The sequence below is a fragment of the Phyllobates terribilis genome, unplaced genomic scaffold (assembly GCF_046119375.1).
Source record: "Phyllobates terribilis strain yellow unplaced genomic scaffold, ASM4611937v1 Scaffold_1__5_contigs__length_1240528914, whole genome shotgun sequence".
Lineage (NCBI taxonomy): Eukaryota > Metazoa > Chordata > Amphibia > Anura > Dendrobatidae > Phyllobates > Phyllobates terribilis.
The window spans coordinates 1,014,477,601-1,014,497,846 of NW_027362761.1; the positions used below are offsets into that span (position 1 = coordinate 1,014,477,601).

The window sequence follows — 20,246 nt, forward strand, 5'->3', positions numbered from 1 at the left end:
GCATGTAAAAACGCTGCAAAAACGGGTCAAAAACGCGTGTAAAATCCGCAAGAATTTTTGACTGCCAAGACCATGCAGAAACGCTGCAGAAATTTTCTGCTTCATTTCTGCATCGTGGGCCACGGCCCCACTATCAGTCAGTATTTTTACTCAGGAGTGGGAGCCAAAATCAGGAGTGGGTGATAAATGCAGAATTGGTGCACTTGTTTCTATTATACCTTTTTTCTGATTGTTCCTCACCTGGTTTTGGCTCCCACTCCTGAGAAAAAATACTGACCGAATACTGATAGTGGGGCCATGGCCTTACACTTTAAAGGGGTTGTCCGGTCAAACATGATAGGTCTGCAGTTACTCTGTGTGACTGCAGACTTATGAATCTTCCCAGCGCACGCACTGTGTGCTGCGGGGATTCGCCGGTTTCAGATCCGGGACCGGAGGGTATGTATGAGTTTTACATACCCCCGGCCAGTGGGAGAGGCCTCGTTTTCCATACCCTTGTATTGAGCGAGACCGCGCCTTCTAGTCGGGTGCGCCCACTGGCTGCATCACTAGACGGGGCGTGGCCTTGCTTCATACAAGTGTATGCAGCACGGCAGCGCCGACCGGCCGGGGGTATGTATAACACATGCATACCCTCCATTACCGGGTCTGAAACGGGCAAATCCCTGCAGTGCACAGTGCCTGCGCTGGGGGTGATTAATAAGTCTGCAGTCACACAAAGTGACTGCAGACTTATCACTTTTGACCGGACAACCCATTAAAATCTTTGGTAAAAAAAAAGTTAAATTGTCATTTCAGGAGAACTTGCAGCAAAATATCTGCGTCTGCTTCTAGCTCCTTCCTCTCCCCCTCCTCTCCAAAGAATCTTATGACATCTCCTCTAGGTAATATGAAACTACTGAATAGTAGTAGTAGTAGTAGTACTAAATACTGAATTCAGATTTTACAGATTTACTCTCGAATTGAGAGGATAAAATCAGTGCAGAAGGAGAGAAAGAAGATTTCTCTGACAAGATATATGACAAAGTTTCTTATTTTCATTTGCATTATTGATTCATTAAATAGTATATAAAATGACAAATACTCTTTAAAAAAGAGAAAATATATATTTTGATTTTGTAGGACTTTCCATACTACTATGCCTATCATTATATTGGCATAAACTTGACTTTAACATATACAGTAGGTAGGTTTTCCATCAATTCCCTCTTATGCTGGATGGCAGGCACACTGGTAGGCATCTTATAGATACTGAATTGTTACAGTAGGAAGCTTATTTTTGTAAGTTTCCAGTTTACAACACAAAATACATACCAAAGGGGTCACGTTTTGTTTCGTAATTACAATTTTTTTTTCCATCTCTTCATTTTCTCCATACGTTTTTCAGCCACTGGTTTTCCTTTTTATGGCATTTTTTGTTGATATTTTTATTTAATATTTCAGCTAAAGATCAAAGAGACATAAATATTGTTGTGGAAATTATGAAAACAATTCAAGCAATCATGAATGGTTACCAGGATTTATTACAAAAGGACGATCAACACCGGATAGCTACTTATCTCAGTCAACTTGGTTTTGACAGCCTGGCCTGTTCATTAAGGCCATCCAAGGTATATGTTAGTCTATTGTCTATTATATCACAACAAGCATTATATCTACAGTAATGGGTATTTCAAAATATTTTTGCAACAGAAAAAATATATCTTTGTACTGTGTTAGCCAGTAGATTAAAATTTGAGAGTCCTCAGTGGTTGATATGTTTTTGATGGCTAAATGAAAAAATGGTAATAATGGGCCATCTTTTCTGTTCGACAGTAAAAGGTATCAACCACTGAGGGCTCTCAAATGTTAGTATTTTTCTATTTTTGGAACACGAATTTAGCTTCTAGCAGTAGATGATATCGCTAAAAGTTTGTGATTTACTCCACATCAGTGTCAGTTTTATGACCATATAACATCTATTGTTTGTGTGGTGTGCTCACTTTCTACACATCCTATAGTTGAGGGAAATTGATGACATGAATTTAATTTCACACCAAACCAATAAATAGTTAGAGGGTACGTTTTCTTAAATGTCGTCTTAGACTTTGTTTCCTATAAAGGGTGTTTATGCTTTTTTGGATGCATTATTTCTTAATTGTTCTTTTAGGCTTATGACACTCATCTCAAACTCTGTCAAAGTTTTATCTGAGTGGCATGTTGCTGTGATGCAATTCTCTCATAGGTGCGGAGAAGACAGAGAACTTAATTTCTCCATCTTCTCCATTGTCTCTGTCCATGGACGTTACCCCTTAGACCTCAGTCCAGAGCCTCTCATCTAGCCAAATCAGTTCTCATACTTTGCACTGACGAGGGCCAACAGCCCGAAACACCATGTCTGCAAACTGAGATTCTGATTTGGCTTTTATCCTAAGTCATATTGCACAACTCGTTAAAGGGTCGATTGTGACTTGTAGGATTGCTGCTTCCAACAGGTGGCGCTATAGAGCTCAGGTCCTCTTTTACTCTGAAATGGCAATTTGCATGTACAGTACATGCAGCCATTTAAAGGGAATGTGTCACCCCCCTGGGCGATATCAGACCTCTACTATGGGCATACAGGTTATAGAAAAGTAAATCTATACATACCTGTATGGCCCATAGCAGAGGTCTGATTGAAGAGAAATCTTGTTTTATAAAGTCTGTTTTCCAGAGGCTTGGCATTGGGGGGATGCCAAGCAAGCCCCTTCTATCTGCTTACTATGAGCTGGAGGTGAGGCAGAGCAGGGCACGTCATAGGGCCTGTCACAGGGCCCTGTGACGTGCAGGGGAGGGGGGGAATATGGTAATTTAGCACAGAGGTGGCGATTTATGGGAATAGTAAGCAGATAGGAGGGGTTTGCTTGGCGTCCCCTGGCCAAGCCTCTGGAAAACAGACTTAACCAGATTTCTCTGCAATCAGACCTCTACTATGGGCCATACAGGTATGTATAGATTTACTTTTCTATCACCTGTATGGCCATAGTATAGGTCTGATATCGCCCAGGGGGTGACAGATTCCCTTTAAGGAGGACCTGTCACCAGATCAAAAGTGGACAGTTTTTAGTTTTATTTTATTCCCTCTGCTTCTGAGCATGCTGTTTTTTTGAGCGGGTTTTTGTGGTTTTTTTTTTACATTTTTTCGGGTGGTTGTTGTGGGTGTTCTTGAAAAAAAAAGCCATACGGTTACAGATATCTGTACCTTTGTATCTTTTATTTTACTAGATGGTGGCCCGATTTTAACGCATCGGGTATTCTAGAATATGTATGTAGTTTATTCTGTCATCCTCATTGGCGTATTTTCGCTTACGACCCATTGGAAGACAGGAAGCGTAAATCGTGATAACATGCAGTAAAAAGTATCTGTTCAGCGCGCTGTGACTGGCAGAACGTGTTCAGTAAATGTGACTGAACTACATGGCACTGTGACTGACAAAACGTGTTCAGTAAACGTGAGTGAACTACGTGGCACTGTGACTGACAGAACTTGTCCAGTAAACGTGAGTGAACTACGTGGCACTGTGACTGACAGAACAACTTGTCCAGTAAACGTGAGTGAACTACGTGGCACTGTGACTGACAGAACTTGTTCAGTAAACGTGAGTGAACTACGTGGCACTGTGACTGACAGAACTTGTTCAGTAAACGTGAGTGAACTACGTGGCACTGTGACTGACAGAACAACTTGTCCAGTAAACGTGAGTGAACTACGTGGCACTGTGACTGACAGAACAACTTGTCCAGTAAACGTGAGTGAACTACATGGCACTGTGACTGACAGAACTTGTTCAGTAAACGTGAGTGAACTACGTGGCACTGTGACTGACAGAACTTGTCCAGTAAACGTGAGTGAACTACGTGGCACTGTGACTGACAGAACTTGTTCAGTAAACGTGAGTGAACTACGTGGCGCTGTGACTGACAGAACTTGTTCAGTAAACGTGACTGAACTACGTGGCACTGTGACTGACAGAACAACTTGTCCAGTAAATGTGAGTGAACTACGTGGCACTGTGACTGACAGAACTTGTCCAGTAAACGTGAGTGAACTACGTGGCACTGTGACTGACACAACTTGTCCAGTAAACGTGAGTGAACTACGTGGCACTGTGACTGACAGAACTTGTCCAGTAAACGTGAGTGAACTACATGGCACTGTGACTGACAGAACTTGTTCAGTAAACGTGAGTGAACTACGTGGCGCTGTGACTGACAGAACTTGTTCAGTAAACGTGACTGAACTATGTTGCACTGTGACTGGGGGTTAAATTCCGCGCCAATATCTCTGATTGGTCGCGGCCGGCTGGGCGACCAATCAGCGAAGCGAGGTTTAAAGTGGTTGTCCACTACTTTAAATTAACCCCCCAATGTATCCCCCTGGGGCCCCTAATGAATTTCGTAAATACCTCATGTTGTCAATACTGCCTGTGCGTGGCTCTATCGCTGACCGCGCACAGGCAGCATGTTTACCCCGGCTGCAGCCGGCTCTTGCTTCCGCTTACATCACGACTATTTGCGGCTGCAGCCGGGGGTCTCCTGTTCTGCTTTCCACGGTGAGTGACAGGTTGTGGGCGGGGTTATCCCCCATCGCGTCACACCCGGCATCCACCGCGCACTCATTCATTGAGAGAGCGCGTGGTGGATGCCGGGTGTAACACGATGGGGGATAACCCCGCTCACAACCCGTCGCTCACCGTGGAATGCGGAACAGGAGACCCCTGGCTGCAGCCGCAAATAGTCGTGATGTAAGAGGAAGCAAGAGCCGGCTGCAGCCTGGGGTCACGTGCTGCCTGTGCGCGGTCAGCGATAGCGCCGCGCACAGGCAGTATTGACAACATGTGGTATTTACGAAATTCATTAGGGGCCCCGGGGGGATACATTGGGGGGTTAATTTAAAGCAGCCGCGCCAATATCGCTGATTGGTCGCAGCCGGCCGGGCGCGACCAATCAGCAAAGCGTGGTTCAAATCCCGCACCAATTCGCGGCCGGACTGTGCCTGTCGCTAATTGGTCGCGGGCGGCTGGCGCAACCAATCAGCGACGCGGGATTTCCGTTCTAGACAAACAGACAGAATTAGACGATTATATATATAGATGGTATTCCATAATACAGAGCAGTTTAAATACACGCTCTTTGAGAATCTGTGAGCCACGCCCCCTTGTAAAAAATGTAAAATATAACACTAAATAAAATGACTCATTGACCCGAAAGGCAGAATTTAAAAAGACAAAAAATGACATAGTGGTGCAGTGGGAATAAAATAGAGCAAAAACTGGCTTCTTTTGATCTGGTAACAGGTTTTCTTTAAAGGGAATCTCTCAGAAAGTTTTTGCTATGTATTCTGATAGCAGCATAATGCAGGGGCAGAGATCCTGATTTCAGTGATGTCACACTTTCTAGAATATGTGCAGTTGTTTCAATAAAATCAGTGTTTTATCACCAAGAGATTATCAGTAGAGGACTGGCTGTCACATGCTATGTAGTCCTCCTGTTCTGTGTAACCCCTCCACCACCACTGATCAGTGTACACAGAAACCTGCCAATCAGTGGTGAGGGCGGAGTTATACAGAGCTCATCATTCAGAGAACTGGCAGATCTGCAGCAGAGAAACAGTGATTTTAACACAACTGCAAAATGCAGCCCAGTAAATGATACATTGCTGGAATCAGGGTCAAAAACTACATAATCATCTGAAAGAATGGGAATCTGATATCTAATAACATGACCTGCGCTCTGCAAGGCAGCAAAGATGAAGGCAGCTTAGATATTTGATCCAAAAAAATGTTTACAGTACAAATATAAAAGAATTGGAAATAAGATTATATATTTTTTATATTTTTTAAGTTACCCAGCCATAAAGAAGAGGAGAGGTATGCAGTTGGAGTTGGTTCAGTTCGATTCCAGCTTCAGTATATGGGACCACATTTGCTGAGGGATGAAAGAAGTGATCCAGACCCACGAGTGCAGCATTTCATTCCAGACACATGGCAGGTAAGTTACACAAATATAAATAGGAATAACACTTAGGCTGTGTGCCCACGTAGCGTTTTACAAGCGTTTTTGATGTGGAATTTCCGCAGCGGAAACGCTTGTAAAATGCTTGGTAACCCGCACCCCATGATCCCCAATGGGTTTCCGCAACTTCTATGCACATGCTGCGGATTTTTCCGCAGCGTTTATGCCGCGTTCAAAAATCCGCAGCATGTCATTTAATTTTGCGTTTCCGCATGCAGAATTGCCTTTGTCCAATGCATAAAAAACGCAAGGCAATTCCGCATGTGGAAAACGCGTGAAAAACGCGCGAAAAAAGCGCGATAAACGCGTGCGGAATTCCGCATGCGTTTTTCCGGGAGGGGACTTGCATTTATGCAGCAGAAATTTTCTGCTTCATAAATGCAACGTGGGCACATAGCCTTAGGGTATGTGCACACGATGCAGAAATGCTCAGGATTTTTTCCTGAGCATTTCTGCATCTCCCTGGCAGGAAAAAATGCATGTGGATTGTACATGCGGTTTCCTGCCAGGGACAAGCGGAAGTGAAGCGTTCTTCACTTTCATTTCCGCATGCTGGTTGACAAGCGCTTCCCAAGCGATTTTAGCATCACTTGGAAAGTGCTTGACAACTTGGTCACACTATACAAATCCATGCAAACTGCATGGATTTATATAGTGTGTGAATGTCAAAAAATAAAAAATACATGTATACTTAACCCTCTGATGGCCCCCGGTGTCCCGCTCACTCCGTTCTCCCTCGCCGGCAACTTTGAATTGAAAGACCTGCCGACGTCAGCGTCACGTGACCCGTCACATGACTCTGACGTCAGCGCAGGTCCTACAACTCACTGCAAGTGCCGGGAACCAAGCAGGAGCCGTGCGCGGGCCGACAGAAGGTAAGAATACATTTATTTTTTATTTTATTCTTGTTTTACAGCCTTTTTAATGGTACCTGGGTGTGGATGAGACTCTCATCTTCTCCACACTCGGGTACCATCCGCACATTAGAACGCGCCAATAACGCAAGTACAAATGCAGTCTTGCGGAACTGGCGCGTTCTAATGCAAGTCAATGGCGGCGAAAACGCCGCGTTTACGCAAAATTAATTGACATGCTGCGGATTTTTGAGCGCAGCGTTTACGCTGCGGAAAAATCCGCATCATGGGCACAGCACATGCGGATTTCAATTGGGGAACATTGCTGCCCTTCTACCATGCGTTTTTAATGCGTTTCCGCGGCGTTTACGCAACTGCAAAAACGCCGCGGAAACGCATTAAATACGCATCGTGTGAACTCAGCCTTAAAGAGGTTTTCCCACAAACAAAAGTTCATTTTAATCAATAGATCTTGTAATAATAATGATTTCCACAATTGGATGTGTTTAAATAAAATGTTCCTGTGCGGAGATAATCTTATAAATGTGCCCCTGCTGTGTACTGTGTAATGGCTGTGTCTGACCGTAAAGGAACATGGTCTGATCATACCACATCTCCTGGGCAGGGGAGGAAGCAAAAGAGTATACAGACATTACAGCAGGGGATCACAAATGATTCTTTTTGTGAGGTTAAAAATTTCACTGCCTGTTTTTAAACAATGTTTACTTCAAAGAAAGAATCATCTGTGATCCCCTGCTGTCCTGTCTGTATACTCTTTTGCTTCCTCCCCTGCCCAGGAGATATGGTAAGATCAGACCATGTTCCATACACAGACACAGCCATTACACAGTCATTATATACTCTGTGTATTACAAAGAGCTATATGGATACACCATTTTGGAGGAGCCCATCGTATTTAAATCTCATATTTTTAGACTCTGGTCATGTAGGGATTTTTGTAATCCATTTAGCTATCTAAGGGCACAGTTACACGGCCGTAAGTATCGGACCGAGATTGGACCACAGTGCACAGACTTGCCGGCAGCTCTCCCAACCTGACCATGACAGCTTCACTTATTTCTATGCAGCTGTCACGCTCGGGTCGGGAGAGCCTCCGGCCAGTCCGTACACTGAAGACCGATCCTGGTCCGATTTTTACTGCCGTCTGGCTGCACTCTAAAATGAGGCTATCTTTCTTTTTGCAGAGAGAACTTCTTGATGCGGTTGATAACAATGAATCTGCAGTAATCGTAGCGCCAACATCATCAGGAAAAACATATGCATCTTATTATTGTATGGAGAAAGTTTTAAAACAAAGTAATGAAGCTGTTGTGGTTTATGTTGCTCCCACTAAGGTAAGACTGTAGTTTTTTAGAAACATAAAATAATTCAGCAGTGTTGTAAAGCAGCTTTTGTACAACCTGTGGCAAAAATGATGGAAGAATGTTCACTCAGTCTTTTCACTTTGTAGCCCATTCACAAATCAATTAGAAAAAAAATATGGAATCACTTACTGTTGGAAAAATTGTATAATTGACATATTTTGGTATTTTTTATAGAGAACTAAATTACAAGCCTAAAAATGCAAAATAGTCGATAACTAAAAGGTAGTTCTAATAGATTTTACAGGTGTTACTCCCCTCCCACCTTCCAGGGCTCACATGATGATATTATGTCACATGAGCCCTGCAGCTAATCAGTGACTGCGAATGGGCTGCAGTTCTCACTTCCTTTAGACATCTGAGGTTCATTCGAAGGGTGTGTGAGTAAATCAGCCCATCAACCACCACTGATTGGCTGCAGTGCTAATGTCGCATAACATCATCACACAAACACTGGGAGGCCTGGTGCCAACATCACTAAAATGGCACCAGTTGAGGAGATGAATATTTGTTATTTTTATTTTACACTGGAGAATATAGTATTTAAGAAGGTGTTGTCCAAGTAGTGGACAACCCTTTAAATGAACTGAAAGGTTTAGGATATGTGTGGCACCCCAGGGGTCTGGTCTCCACAGTAATAGAGATATTATGTCTGAGAGCAGGTGGGAGGTCTCTTGGTCAGGAATCCTATGCATGCCACACCTCCTGCCCAGTCCTGGGAGGGGAAGAACTTCCCCTATATAAAGCTGGGGCTGAGGCAGGGTTAGAGAGAAGAGTAGAGAGAAGAAGAGGAGCAGCATAGGAAAGAAAGATCAGGAGCTCTGTGGGAGCAGTGCAAAAAGAAATCAGGGGCTGGCAGCTGAAGAGCTCGCCCTGATTGAAGAGTTACCACCGGACCCGGAGTCCGAGGCTGTGGGGATTAACCCAGACCCAGCAGCAGAAACCGCCCGGCAGGGGATTTCAGGTCCTCTGGCCAAGAAACCCGAAGGCACGGTCACACGCGTGGGACCAGCACCGCCGTCGTGGAGCGGAAGCCACTAGAAGGCCCCGAGTCACCGGCCATACGGGTGAGCACCACACGGTACACTCAGGGACGTGGGCTACTTTTACCCGCCTCTAGCAAGGTAGCCAGAAGAGTACAATTAGTTGGGGAGGCCTACAACTCCGCCTGGCCAGGGGAGATCCCATCTGCTCAAAGACTGACCAGGCCCCGATCGCTAGCCAGTACTCCGGGAGGGTCTATCTTTATCACCAGTAAAGACCCTGAACTACACCGCATCGTCTCTGAGTGGTTCCTGCTACCCCCATCATCCACGTCGGCTGCCCTGAGGCCATACCCCTCCCGTTGGGGGTTATACCATCCACGCTGCACCATCCTTCCACCGGCCTCAGCGGTCTGCCCTGCAGCGGCAGCTCCATAGCTGCATTCAACGGGTGGCGTAGTCGTCCTACATCTACTGCTTATATACTCAGCCACACAGCTTGACTCCCTGGGCACGGACCGGGTCACCGCCACGAAACTACTACCCCTATCAGATCCGGCACCGGGTAGGCTCCCGCGTGTGCAACGCTACACTCAGCACAGGCCCAGGGGCGCGTCATATGCTCAACCTTCTCACACATACAATGGGTCAATGGTCGCATGTTTGTGAAGGAAAATTGTGCGGGGATCGACCACCGTGGTGGGTGGAACTTTGACTTCATCAGTCAGCCACATCATCTGGCTGTACCCTTACTAAAAACCTTTAGGGTGGAGATCTCACAGAGTGTGGAAAAGATCTTGGTTGTTCCCATTAAGCTGTGTATAAAAGTGGGGAAGCTAATAAAGAAATATATAGGTAGATCAAAGAAAACATCAAAGTGTCACGATAGAAAGTGTAAAGGAATATGCCTTGAAAATAGAAAATCCACCACAAAGCAGACAGAACTACAATAATTCAGCTGAATGAAACATCATTTACATGTAAAAAAGCCAAGCTTTCACTAACACCAATACAGAAAAGCTATCCACACAGTTTATGTTGGAAATGAAACATTGGTCCAAGACAAGGCTCTGTCTGGCAAAGCTTATCTCTCTACCTCTTGTGGTAAGACGACTCACTCGGCTGCTTCCAGAAGTAGATTCAGGACACGGTTTCCTCTGTAGGTTTATTGTAGCGGCATAAGCACTGCAGGTTCAGTAAAATAAACACGGCCTTCCAGGTATAACAGCCAAATAAAAGGTAAACGATAGCACAGTCCATGGGACTGTGGGATTCGCCCACACAGGTTGTAGCATAGCCTTAAGCTTCTCCTGAGCTATGGCTTTCCAGTCTGGAGACCTTGCCTCTCCAGACACACACAACAACAGAAAAAAAATAGTGACTGAACACTTAACCTAGCTCAGCCACACCCTGAATGACTTCCCACCAGTTCTTTATGCCATTCACAGAAAACCACACCCTTCACAATGGTGATTACACTCCCAACACATAACATGCTAGAGAAAAGTTATAGGTTGTAACGGGTCTGGGAGGCGGAACCTCTGAGCTACTATACAAGGGGGCGGTCCTTGTAAGGGAGCGGGTGGCGACCAGGGAAGACGGGCAGGAAGTCACAGCAGGTGACCGGAACAGTCTCTGAGTGAACGGGCAGATGGTCACGGCAAGTGACCGGGGCAGTCTCTGAATGAACGGGCAGATGGTCACGGCAAGTGACCGGGGCAGTCTCTGGATGAACGGGCAGATGGTCACGGCAAGTGACCGGGGCAGTCTCTGGGTAAAGGGTTGGTACGACCTGTGGCGGCTGATGATAGACGTGAGCTCCCAGGTGAGCAGGCGAGAGTCTCTGGATGAACGGGTGGTCACAGCATGTGACGGCAGAGCCTCTAGGAAGACCAACAGACAGGCAGCAGATGAGCGCTCCCAGGTGAGCGGGCAGAAGTCTCTGGACAGGCGGGTGGTCACAGCACGTGACGGCAGAGCCTCCAGGTAGGCTAGTAGACAGGCAGCAGATGAGCGCTCCCAGGTGAGCGGTCAGGAGTCACTGGACAGGCAGGTGGTCACAGCCTCCAGGTAGGCTAGCAGGCAGGTAGCAGATGTGTGCTCCCAGGTGAGCAGGCAAGCTGGTCCATAGACAGACTGACAGGAGTTGGAAGGCAGACCGTCGGACCTCAGGCAAGCAGACAGGTGGCAGAAGTGCGCTCCCAGGTGAGCGGACAGGCTGGTCCTTAGACAGACTGACAGGAGTAGTAAGGCAGACCGTCGGACCTCAGACTAGCAGGCAGGTAGCAGATAATCAGGCAGGAAAAGACAGCAAGCTGGCAGGAATCTGGCAGGTAACTGGCAACGGGACCTGAGGGCTGAAGCAGAGTAGTGAACAGTGCAACAACATTGCTCGGGCACCTCCATTTTGGAGGAGGTGCCTTATATATGGTGAAGTCCTCCGGCCATTGGCCGGGGACTCCTTAGGACGGCGCGCGCGGCCCCTTTAAGAGGGAGGGAGAGCGTGCGCGCCCTAAGCACAGTGGCCGGGAAGGAGCGCGCGCTGCCAGCAGAGCGGGAGGAGGACGCCGGGCACGGAGCAGAGAGGTGAGGGGAACAGCGTCCCTGCCTAGCAGAGGGCAGGGACGCCGGCGCTACATAGGTTCAGTTCACACAGGCTAACAGCCATAGTGACACATACCTCCCCTCACATATAACACCAGTGACTCTGTCACACTCTCTTCAAGAAATTTCGAATAAGCTTGGTTATCACTAGTTAAGTCCATGCTTCAAGAAAAAAAAACAGTCTGTCAAAAACTCTGAGTTGGAACAGGAAATTACTAATTGGGACTTTCTTTTTAAATTATTCTGTAATTGTTACCTCAGCAATAAGATTCAGTATTTTTTTCCTCTCCTCAATGCATATGCCCTTAAAGGGAATCACCCTCAAAATGGCAATTAACCATTTAAATTCATACTAGGCATTTATAGTGTAACTTAATATTTTATTAAAAATCAACTTTTAGTTGATATAAAAATGAGGACGCTACGGTGCACCCCTGGTGTGGCCTATGTTTTGGTGTACCATCACGCCTTCTTATTTGCATAATAAAACCGGTATCTTATAGAGACAGACCTGTCTCTGAAGTTGAGAGTGAACGGATATCATTTTGCGTGCCTGCGCACTGACATTGAATGAGCGTGCCGTCACAGTGTCGATTCGGGTACACACCCACAATAGCACTGGCCCTCTTAGAAGGTAGACTTAGCTAGAAAGGGATTGGTAAATTGACAATGTGCGCCAACATTAATGTACAAAAATGTGTTGGAAAGTGAGCCAAGGGGTGGTGTAGAGTTAAACAAAAGATGTGCTAAATGTATCATCCATCATAAGCCACTAATATAGATTTGGTGGATTTTTGGACTGCCTAGCCTGTTTACACTAACTACCGTATTTTTCGGACTATAAGACACGCCGGACTATAAGACACACCAAGGTTTTAGAGGAGGAAAACAGAAAAAAAAATGTAAGCAAAAAATGTGGTCACGATGCACAGTTAAGGGGGAGCGGGTCTGCTGCTGACACTGGTATAGGGGTCATGTCCCCCAATTCTGATGATATCCCCCATCCTGGTAGATATGCCCCCCTTCTTATTATACGTGGCCCCCATCGCCATCCTGGTATGCATGGCACCCCTCCATCCTGATATGCATGGCACCCCTCCATCCTGATATGCATGGTACCCCTCATCCTTATCCTATTATGCATGGCACCCCTCATCCCTATCCTGGTATGCATGGCACCCCTCATCCCCTATCCTGGTATGCATGGCACCCCTCATCCCCATCCTGGTATGCATGGCACCCCTCATCCCTATCCTGGTATGCATGGCACCCCTCATCCCTATCCTGGTATGCATGGCACCCCTCATCCCTATCCGGGTATGCATGGCACCCCTCATCCCTGTCCTGGTATGCATGGCACCCCTCATCCCTATTCTGGTATGCATGGCACCCCTCATCTTTATCCTGGTATGCATGGCCCCCTCATCCTTATCCTGGTATGCATGGCCCCCTCATCATTATCCTGGTATGCATGGTACCCTCATCCTTATACTAGTATGTATGATCCCCCTCATCCTTATCCTGGTATGTATGGCCTCCTCATTCTTATCCTGGCATGTATGGCCCCCTCATTCTTATCCTGGTATGTATGGCCCGCTCATCCTTACCCTAGTATGCATGGCCCCCTGATCCTTATACTGGTATGTATGATCTCCCTCATCCTTATAATGGTATGTATGATCCCCCTCATCCTTATACTGGTATGTATGATCCCCCTCATCCTTATACTGGTATGTATGATCCCCCTCATCCTTATCCTGGTATGTATGGCCCCCTCATTCTTATCCTGGTATGTATGGCCCCCCTCATTCTTATCCTGCTATGTATGACCCCCTCATCCTTACCCTGGTATGCATGGCCCCCTAATCCTTATCCTGGTATGCATGGTCCCTCTAATCCCCATCATCACGCTGCAAATAAAAAAATAAACACTCCTACTCACCTCTCTTCTCTCTCCTCCAGCGCTGCGTCCCGTTCTGCTGCCTGCACTGATCTCTCCACGTGAGCCGCGCAAGGAGAGATCAGCTGCTCGAAGTCACTGCTCCCCATGCCGGGACTGTGTGCGCGGGGAGCAGTGACTTTATGCTCCTTAATAGCCGGCACACAGCGTAGACGCAGCGCGGCTCCTGCAGCTGCTGGGCGATCGTGTGTGCCCGCTATTAAAGGACATGAATATTCACCCCTCTCCACTCCCATGGGCGTGGAGAGGGGGTGAATATTCATGTCCTTTACTAGCGGGCACACGGGATCGCCCGGCAGCAGCAGGAGCTGCCCTGCTGATACACTATGTGCCGCTATTAAGGAGCATGAATATTTAGTGCTCCCCATGCCTATGGGCGTGGGGAGCAGTGAATATTCATTTTCTTTAGCAGCTGGGACAGTGTAGGCTGTATATATATATACACTATCATTCAAAAGTTTGGGGTCATTTAGAAATTTCATTATTTTTGAAAGAAAAGCACATTTTTTTTCAATGAAGCTAACATTAAATGAATCAGAAATATTCTCTATACATTGTTAATGTGGTAAATGACTATTCTAGCTGCAAACTTCTTGTTTTTATTGCAATATCTACATAGGTGTATAGAGGCCCATTTCCAACAACCACCTCTCCAGTGTTTTAATGGTACATTGTGTTTTCTAACTGTGTAAGAAGGCTAATGGATGTTTAGAAAACCCTTGCACAAGTATGTTACCCCAGCTGAAAACGGTTTGGCTGATTTGAGAAGCTATAAAATTGACCTTCCTTTGAGCTAGTTGAGAATCTGGAGCATTACATTTGTTTGTTCTGTGAAACTCTCAAAATGGCCAGAAAAAGAGAACTTTCATGTGAAACTCGACAGTCTATTCTTGGTCTTAGAAATGAAGGCTATTCCATGCGAGAAATTGCCAAGAAACTGAAGATTTCCTACAACGGTGTGTACTACTCCCTTCAGAGGAGAGCACAAACAGGCTCTAACCAGAGTAGAAAGAGCAGTGGGAGGCCCCGCTGCACAACTGAGCAACAAGACAAGTACATTAGAGTCTCTAGTTTGAGAAATCGATGCCTCACAGCTACTCAAGTGGCAGCTTCATTAAATAGTACACGCAAAACGCCAGTGTCAAGGTCTACAGTGAAGAGGAGACTCCGGGATGCTGGCCTTCAGGGCAAAGTGGCAAAGAAAAAGCTATATCTGAGACTGGCTAATAAAAGGAAAAGATTAATATGGGCAAAAGAACAGACATTGGACAGAGGAAGATTGAACAAAAGTTTTATGTGCAGACGAATCAAAGTTTGAGGTGTTTGGATCAAACAGAAGAACATTTGTGAGACTCAGAACAACTGAAAAGATGCTGGAAAAATGCCTGACGCCATCTGTCAAGCATGGTGGAAGTAATGTAATGGTCTGGGGTTGCTTTGGTGCTGGTAAAGTGGGAGATTTGTACAAGGTAATTGGGATTTTGAATAAGGAAAGCTATCACTCTATTTTTAATGCCATACCATACCCTGTGGACAGCTCTTGATTGGAGCCAATTTCATCCTACAACAGGACAATGACCTAAAGCACACCTCCAAATTATGCATGAACTATTTAGGGAAGAAGCAGGCAGCTGGTATTCTATCTGTAATGGAGTGGCCAGCTCAGTCACCAGATCTCAACCCCACTGAGCTGTTGTGGGAGCAGCTTGACCGTATGGTACGCAAAAAGTGCCCATCAAGCCAATCCAACTTGTGGCAGGTACTTCAGGAAGCATGGGGTGAAATTTCTCAAGATTACCTCAGCAAATTAACAGCTAGAATGCCAAAGGTCTGCAATGCTGGAATTGCTGCAAAGGGAGCATTCTTTGACGAAAGCAAAGTTTGAAGGAAAAAATTATTCTTTCAAATAAAAATCATTATTTCTAACCTCGTCAATGTCTGGACTATATTTTCTAATCATTTTGCAACTCCTTTGATAAATAAAAGTATGAGTTTTCATGGAAAACACAAAATTGTCTGGGTGACCCCAAACTTTTGAACAGTAGTCTATATATATACCCCCCCCAGCAACATTCGGACTATAAGACGCACCCCCCATTTTCCTCCAAAATTTTGCAGGAAAAAAGTGCGTCTTATAGTCCGAAAAATACGGTATATATGAGACCGTATTAGTAAATCTGCCACATTATTATAACAGAATATAACAAATTTTCAAGATCTGTTAATTCTGAATTTATGTTATATTATTCTAACTGTATAAATTACATGTATCAATTATAGGGTTCCATATAATACGCTATTACCTTTATGCAATACATTTGTCCCATATAGGCTCTGGTAAATCAAGTTGTAGCAACTGTTATGAGTCAATTCAACAAAGATCTACCAAATGGAATTGTGCTGTGCGGGGTTTTCACTCGAGATTATCGCACTGATGCCCTAAACAGCCAGGTACGTATGTTTTATTCTTATTTATATATGATAGGCCATGGGGTAAAATATGTGTGGGGTTGTGGCCTAAGGTAGAAGCTTGAAACTCACAGCTATTTGCTTTGTTGTTAAAGATCACTAATGTGTCTTTCATTTTGGCTTATTCATTGCTAGTTGTGTCATTACTTTTTGTAAGCTGATTTGTATTGGTAACAATGGATGCCTTATAACTAGTTGCCAAAATTTATTTTTTTCTATACTGGGACTTAGATAGTTTTGTACAAATTAATTTTGTTTAGAATTTGTCTCTAGAACATGTCTTCTACAGTGTTTTGGAAGTCTTTTCCTCAGGGTTTGATTTACTCTCCCTAACCAAACTTTCTTTATAACATCAGATTTTTGGGTAACCAGGCTTTGCTTGACTTTATTTGTAAGGCAAAGCAGCTGTGAACCACACACTTTTAACCTCATCTTTGTTTGAACATTTTTTTCTATAAGACGTGAACTTAAAGAGTAACCGTCATTTTAATTTTTAATTCATAAATCAATAGTACACATGAAAATAAGCAACTTTGTATTATATCTTATCAGAAAAATCTGCTTCTTTCTCCTTCTGGACTGATCAATCATTATCAAAATTATCAATTCACTGGTAAAATCTGTATTAAGTGAAGACAGATCATTACATTAATGAAATAGGAGATGGCAGCTGCTACAGACAAGATTCTATGTAGAGGGGAGAAAGGAGGAGGAAGAAGCTAGAGGCAGAACTCTTCCCTTCTCCCCTCTACATAGAATCTCATCAGTACCAACTAATCATCTTCATCTCCTATCTAACTAATGACTGAATTGAGAGTTTTGAAAATGACTGATCATTCCAGGAGGAGAAAGAAGCAGATTTCTCTGCTAAGATATTTTACCAAGTTTCTTATTCGCAAGTGTGCTATTGATTGATGAAACAAAAATGAAAACAACGGTTTCTCTTTAAGGTCAATGCCAGGATTCAACCCCACAGCCTGTGATATGGAAGGCAAATGCTTTACCTTTGCACAAAAAGCTGCTGTATTAAATGTTTATATTACTGTAAAGTCTTTAAAGTCAGAAATATGTCAACAATGGCTAAAGAAAACACATTATTGTTATATTTGTCCAGTGAATTTTGTTCAGTATAACTTAAATAACTATTACTTGGATGCTTAGCCAGTTTAAATGGTAAAGTTATGCTAAACATGTCAAATATCACCAGTTGGGAAGTAGTATAAATTTTTTGCTTTTTGCACCACATATTCTCAAAAAATTAGTCATCGATATGTTTGCAGCGTGGACACTCTTTAAGTCACGCCCACTTGCAAGTTTTCAGAAACAAACTGTTAAGAAATACTGTTTTTTTCTGGCACAAATAGTTTATAAACATGTCTAACCTGAAATTCACCTATTTTTGGTGCATTTTATACCAAATAACAGGTGCAATTTCCTTCAGAAATATGTTGAGGAATAATGGGCTTTGTCAACTGATTGAATTTATTTGATGCTTCAACAATAAATTTAGTATTGTGTGATTTATAGGTCTTAGTGTGTACAAGATGTGTCTATTTATATTTTTACCATTTGTTTCTCATAGTTTTAGTGGCATAATATCATTGGAGAAGCCACATATAAGGTCAGCAAATCTACAAGTTGGAGCAATTGGTTCTGGAGCTTCAAAGGCTACTTTGCCATAAGACACCAATATTAAACATAGACCATATAGATTGAGTCTGACATGCACGTTGCACTGGAAAATGTTTGTCAAACTGTATTTTCAAGTAGAAATATACAGGGTCCAGTTTTGGTTTTGAGCTTCATGTTATTCATTGTTTCATAACAGGTTCTGGTCACTGTGCCACAGTGTTTTGAAATTCTTCTATTGTCTCCACATCGACAAGACTGGGTGAATAGAATCAAATATGTTATATTTGATGAGGTATGTAGTAGTCTTAAATGGATTGCCTAGAGTTACAAAAATGGGTCCTCTTCTCCCAAATTGGTGTCATTCTTGTGTGTGTGTCTGATCTTTAAAGAGGATGAGCTACAATATCAGTCACAGCTTAAAGGAGTGGTCCGGCACCTAACATGTATGTTCTCAATAATTTTCCTTACACCCTGATCAATTTTGTAATTGGCTTTATTACACAATACACTACACTTCTCCCTATCTAGCTGATCCCTAAATGTTTTTTTTTAACTTCACTTCCTGTGATGTTTTGTTTGAAAAGTGTCTCAAGCAGGACATCACAGGAGGCTGGGGCTGCACTCACTTCCTTGCAGCGTCCATCGCCTCTCCTGGAACAGGAAGTTATCAGGAGCTGTTACTCACTAGTTTCTTGCATCGCTGCCTCCTCTGAAGACATCCTGGATCCTGGGTGATGAACTCTGTGGGAAATGCGAGTGAAGTACATAAACTTTTTGCGTTTCTATATTATATGTATATATTTTTAATTGAAGGAACTGTGTAAGGGCTTTTTGGGAAGAATTTTTATTTTTCATTGGTGTGATTTCTTATTCAGTTTTGTTGTGAGGTGGAATGAACCAAAACAGCAGTTTTAGCACATTGTTATTTATACATTGTTAACAGTGTTTAACACAAGGATAACTAGTATGACCACTTCATAGTTGAGGTAGTTAATGATGTGGCTCTGACGTATATGATTTAAAAAAATTGTTTTAGGGTGCAAAAATTGTAAAACATAAAAAACCTATATAAATTTGGTATCTCTGTAATAGTAATAATTCACAGAATAAACTTGTCATCCATATATCTTTGTGAATGCCGAGAAAATGAAAGCCAAAAAGAAAAAAACTTTTTTTTAGTAGCCCCAATAGTTAAACGCTTTTCAATACAATATACGGCATTTACCCCAAAATCATGCCATTAAAAGTTTTTTGTTTTATTGGTCTCAGGATTCAGTGATAAACAAAATGTATTAATAATGTACTCTACTGCAACCAAACTGTTGAAGTGAAAAAAATGTAATAAAGAGAGCCCATTACATAAACTACAAAAGTATATGCAGTGCCTACAAGTAGTATTCAACCCCCTGCAGATTTAGCTGGTTGACACATGCGGAATTAACTTGGCATTGTGACATTTGTACTGTAGATCAGCCTGGAAGTGGGAAATGCACTGCAGCATTTTTTTTTTTTTTTTTTTAAAACGTTAAAAGTTAATTCAGAGTGTCATTTATTATTCAACCCCTCAAACCACAAGAATTCTGTTTGGTCCCCCAAAAGTATTAAGAAGTAGTTCAGGCACCAAGAATAATGAGCTTCACATGTGTGGATTAAAGATCTCTTTTGCCAGCCTTTTCTGACTATTTAAGACCCTCCCCAAACTTGTGAACAGCACTCAGACATGGTCAACATGGGAAAGACAAAGGAGCATTCCAAGGCCATCAGAGACAAGATCGTGGAGGGTCACAAGGCTGGCAAGGGGTACAAAACCCTTTCCAAGGAGTTGGGCCTACCTGTCTCCACTGTTGGGAGCATCATCCATAAGTGGAAGGCTTATGGAACTACTGTTAGCCTTCCACGGCCTGGACAGCCTTTGAAAGTGTCCTCCCGTGCCGAGGCCAGGCTTGTCCGAAGAGTCAAGGCTAACCCAAGGACAACAAGGAAGGAGCTCCGGGAAGATCTCATGGCAGTGGGGACATTGGTTTCAGTCAATACCATAAGTAACGTACTCCACCGCAATGGTCTCCGTTCCAGACAAGCCTGTATGGTACCTTTACTTTCAAAGCGTCATGTCAAGGCTCGTCTACAGTTTGCTCATGATCACTTGGAGGACTCTGAGACAGACTGGTTCAAGGTTCTATGGTCTGATGAGACCAAGATCGAGATCTTTGGTGCCAACCACACACGTGACGTTTGGAGACTGGATGGCACTGCATACGACCCCAAGAATACCATCCCTACAGTCAAGCATGGTGGTGGCAGCATCATGCTGTGGGGCTGTTTCTCAGCC

General features: G+C 43.9%; 1 protein-coding gene across 3 annotated transcripts in view; it reads left to right on the forward strand.

Moving 5' to 3' along the window:
* LOC141157235 (probable ATP-dependent RNA helicase DDX60) overlaps nt 1-20,246 on the forward strand; it is a 233,263-nt gene that overhangs the window by 98,641 nt on the left and 114,376 nt on the right. For 2 of the 3 annotated variants that reach the window (XM_073644250.1, XM_073644263.1), the window contains 5 exons: nt 1,444-1,610; nt 5,863-6,009; nt 8,093-8,242; nt 16,148-16,267; nt 18,114-18,209. In XM_073644250.1, coding sequence (XP_073500351.1) covers nt 1,444-1,610; nt 5,863-6,009; nt 8,093-8,242; nt 16,148-16,267; nt 18,114-18,209 — 680 coding nt within the window. The remainder of the gene's footprint in view (nt 1-1,443; nt 1,611-5,862; nt 6,010-8,092; nt 8,243-16,147; nt 16,268-18,113; nt 18,210-20,246) is intronic. The other variant, XM_073644254.1, reaches the window with a different exon arrangement.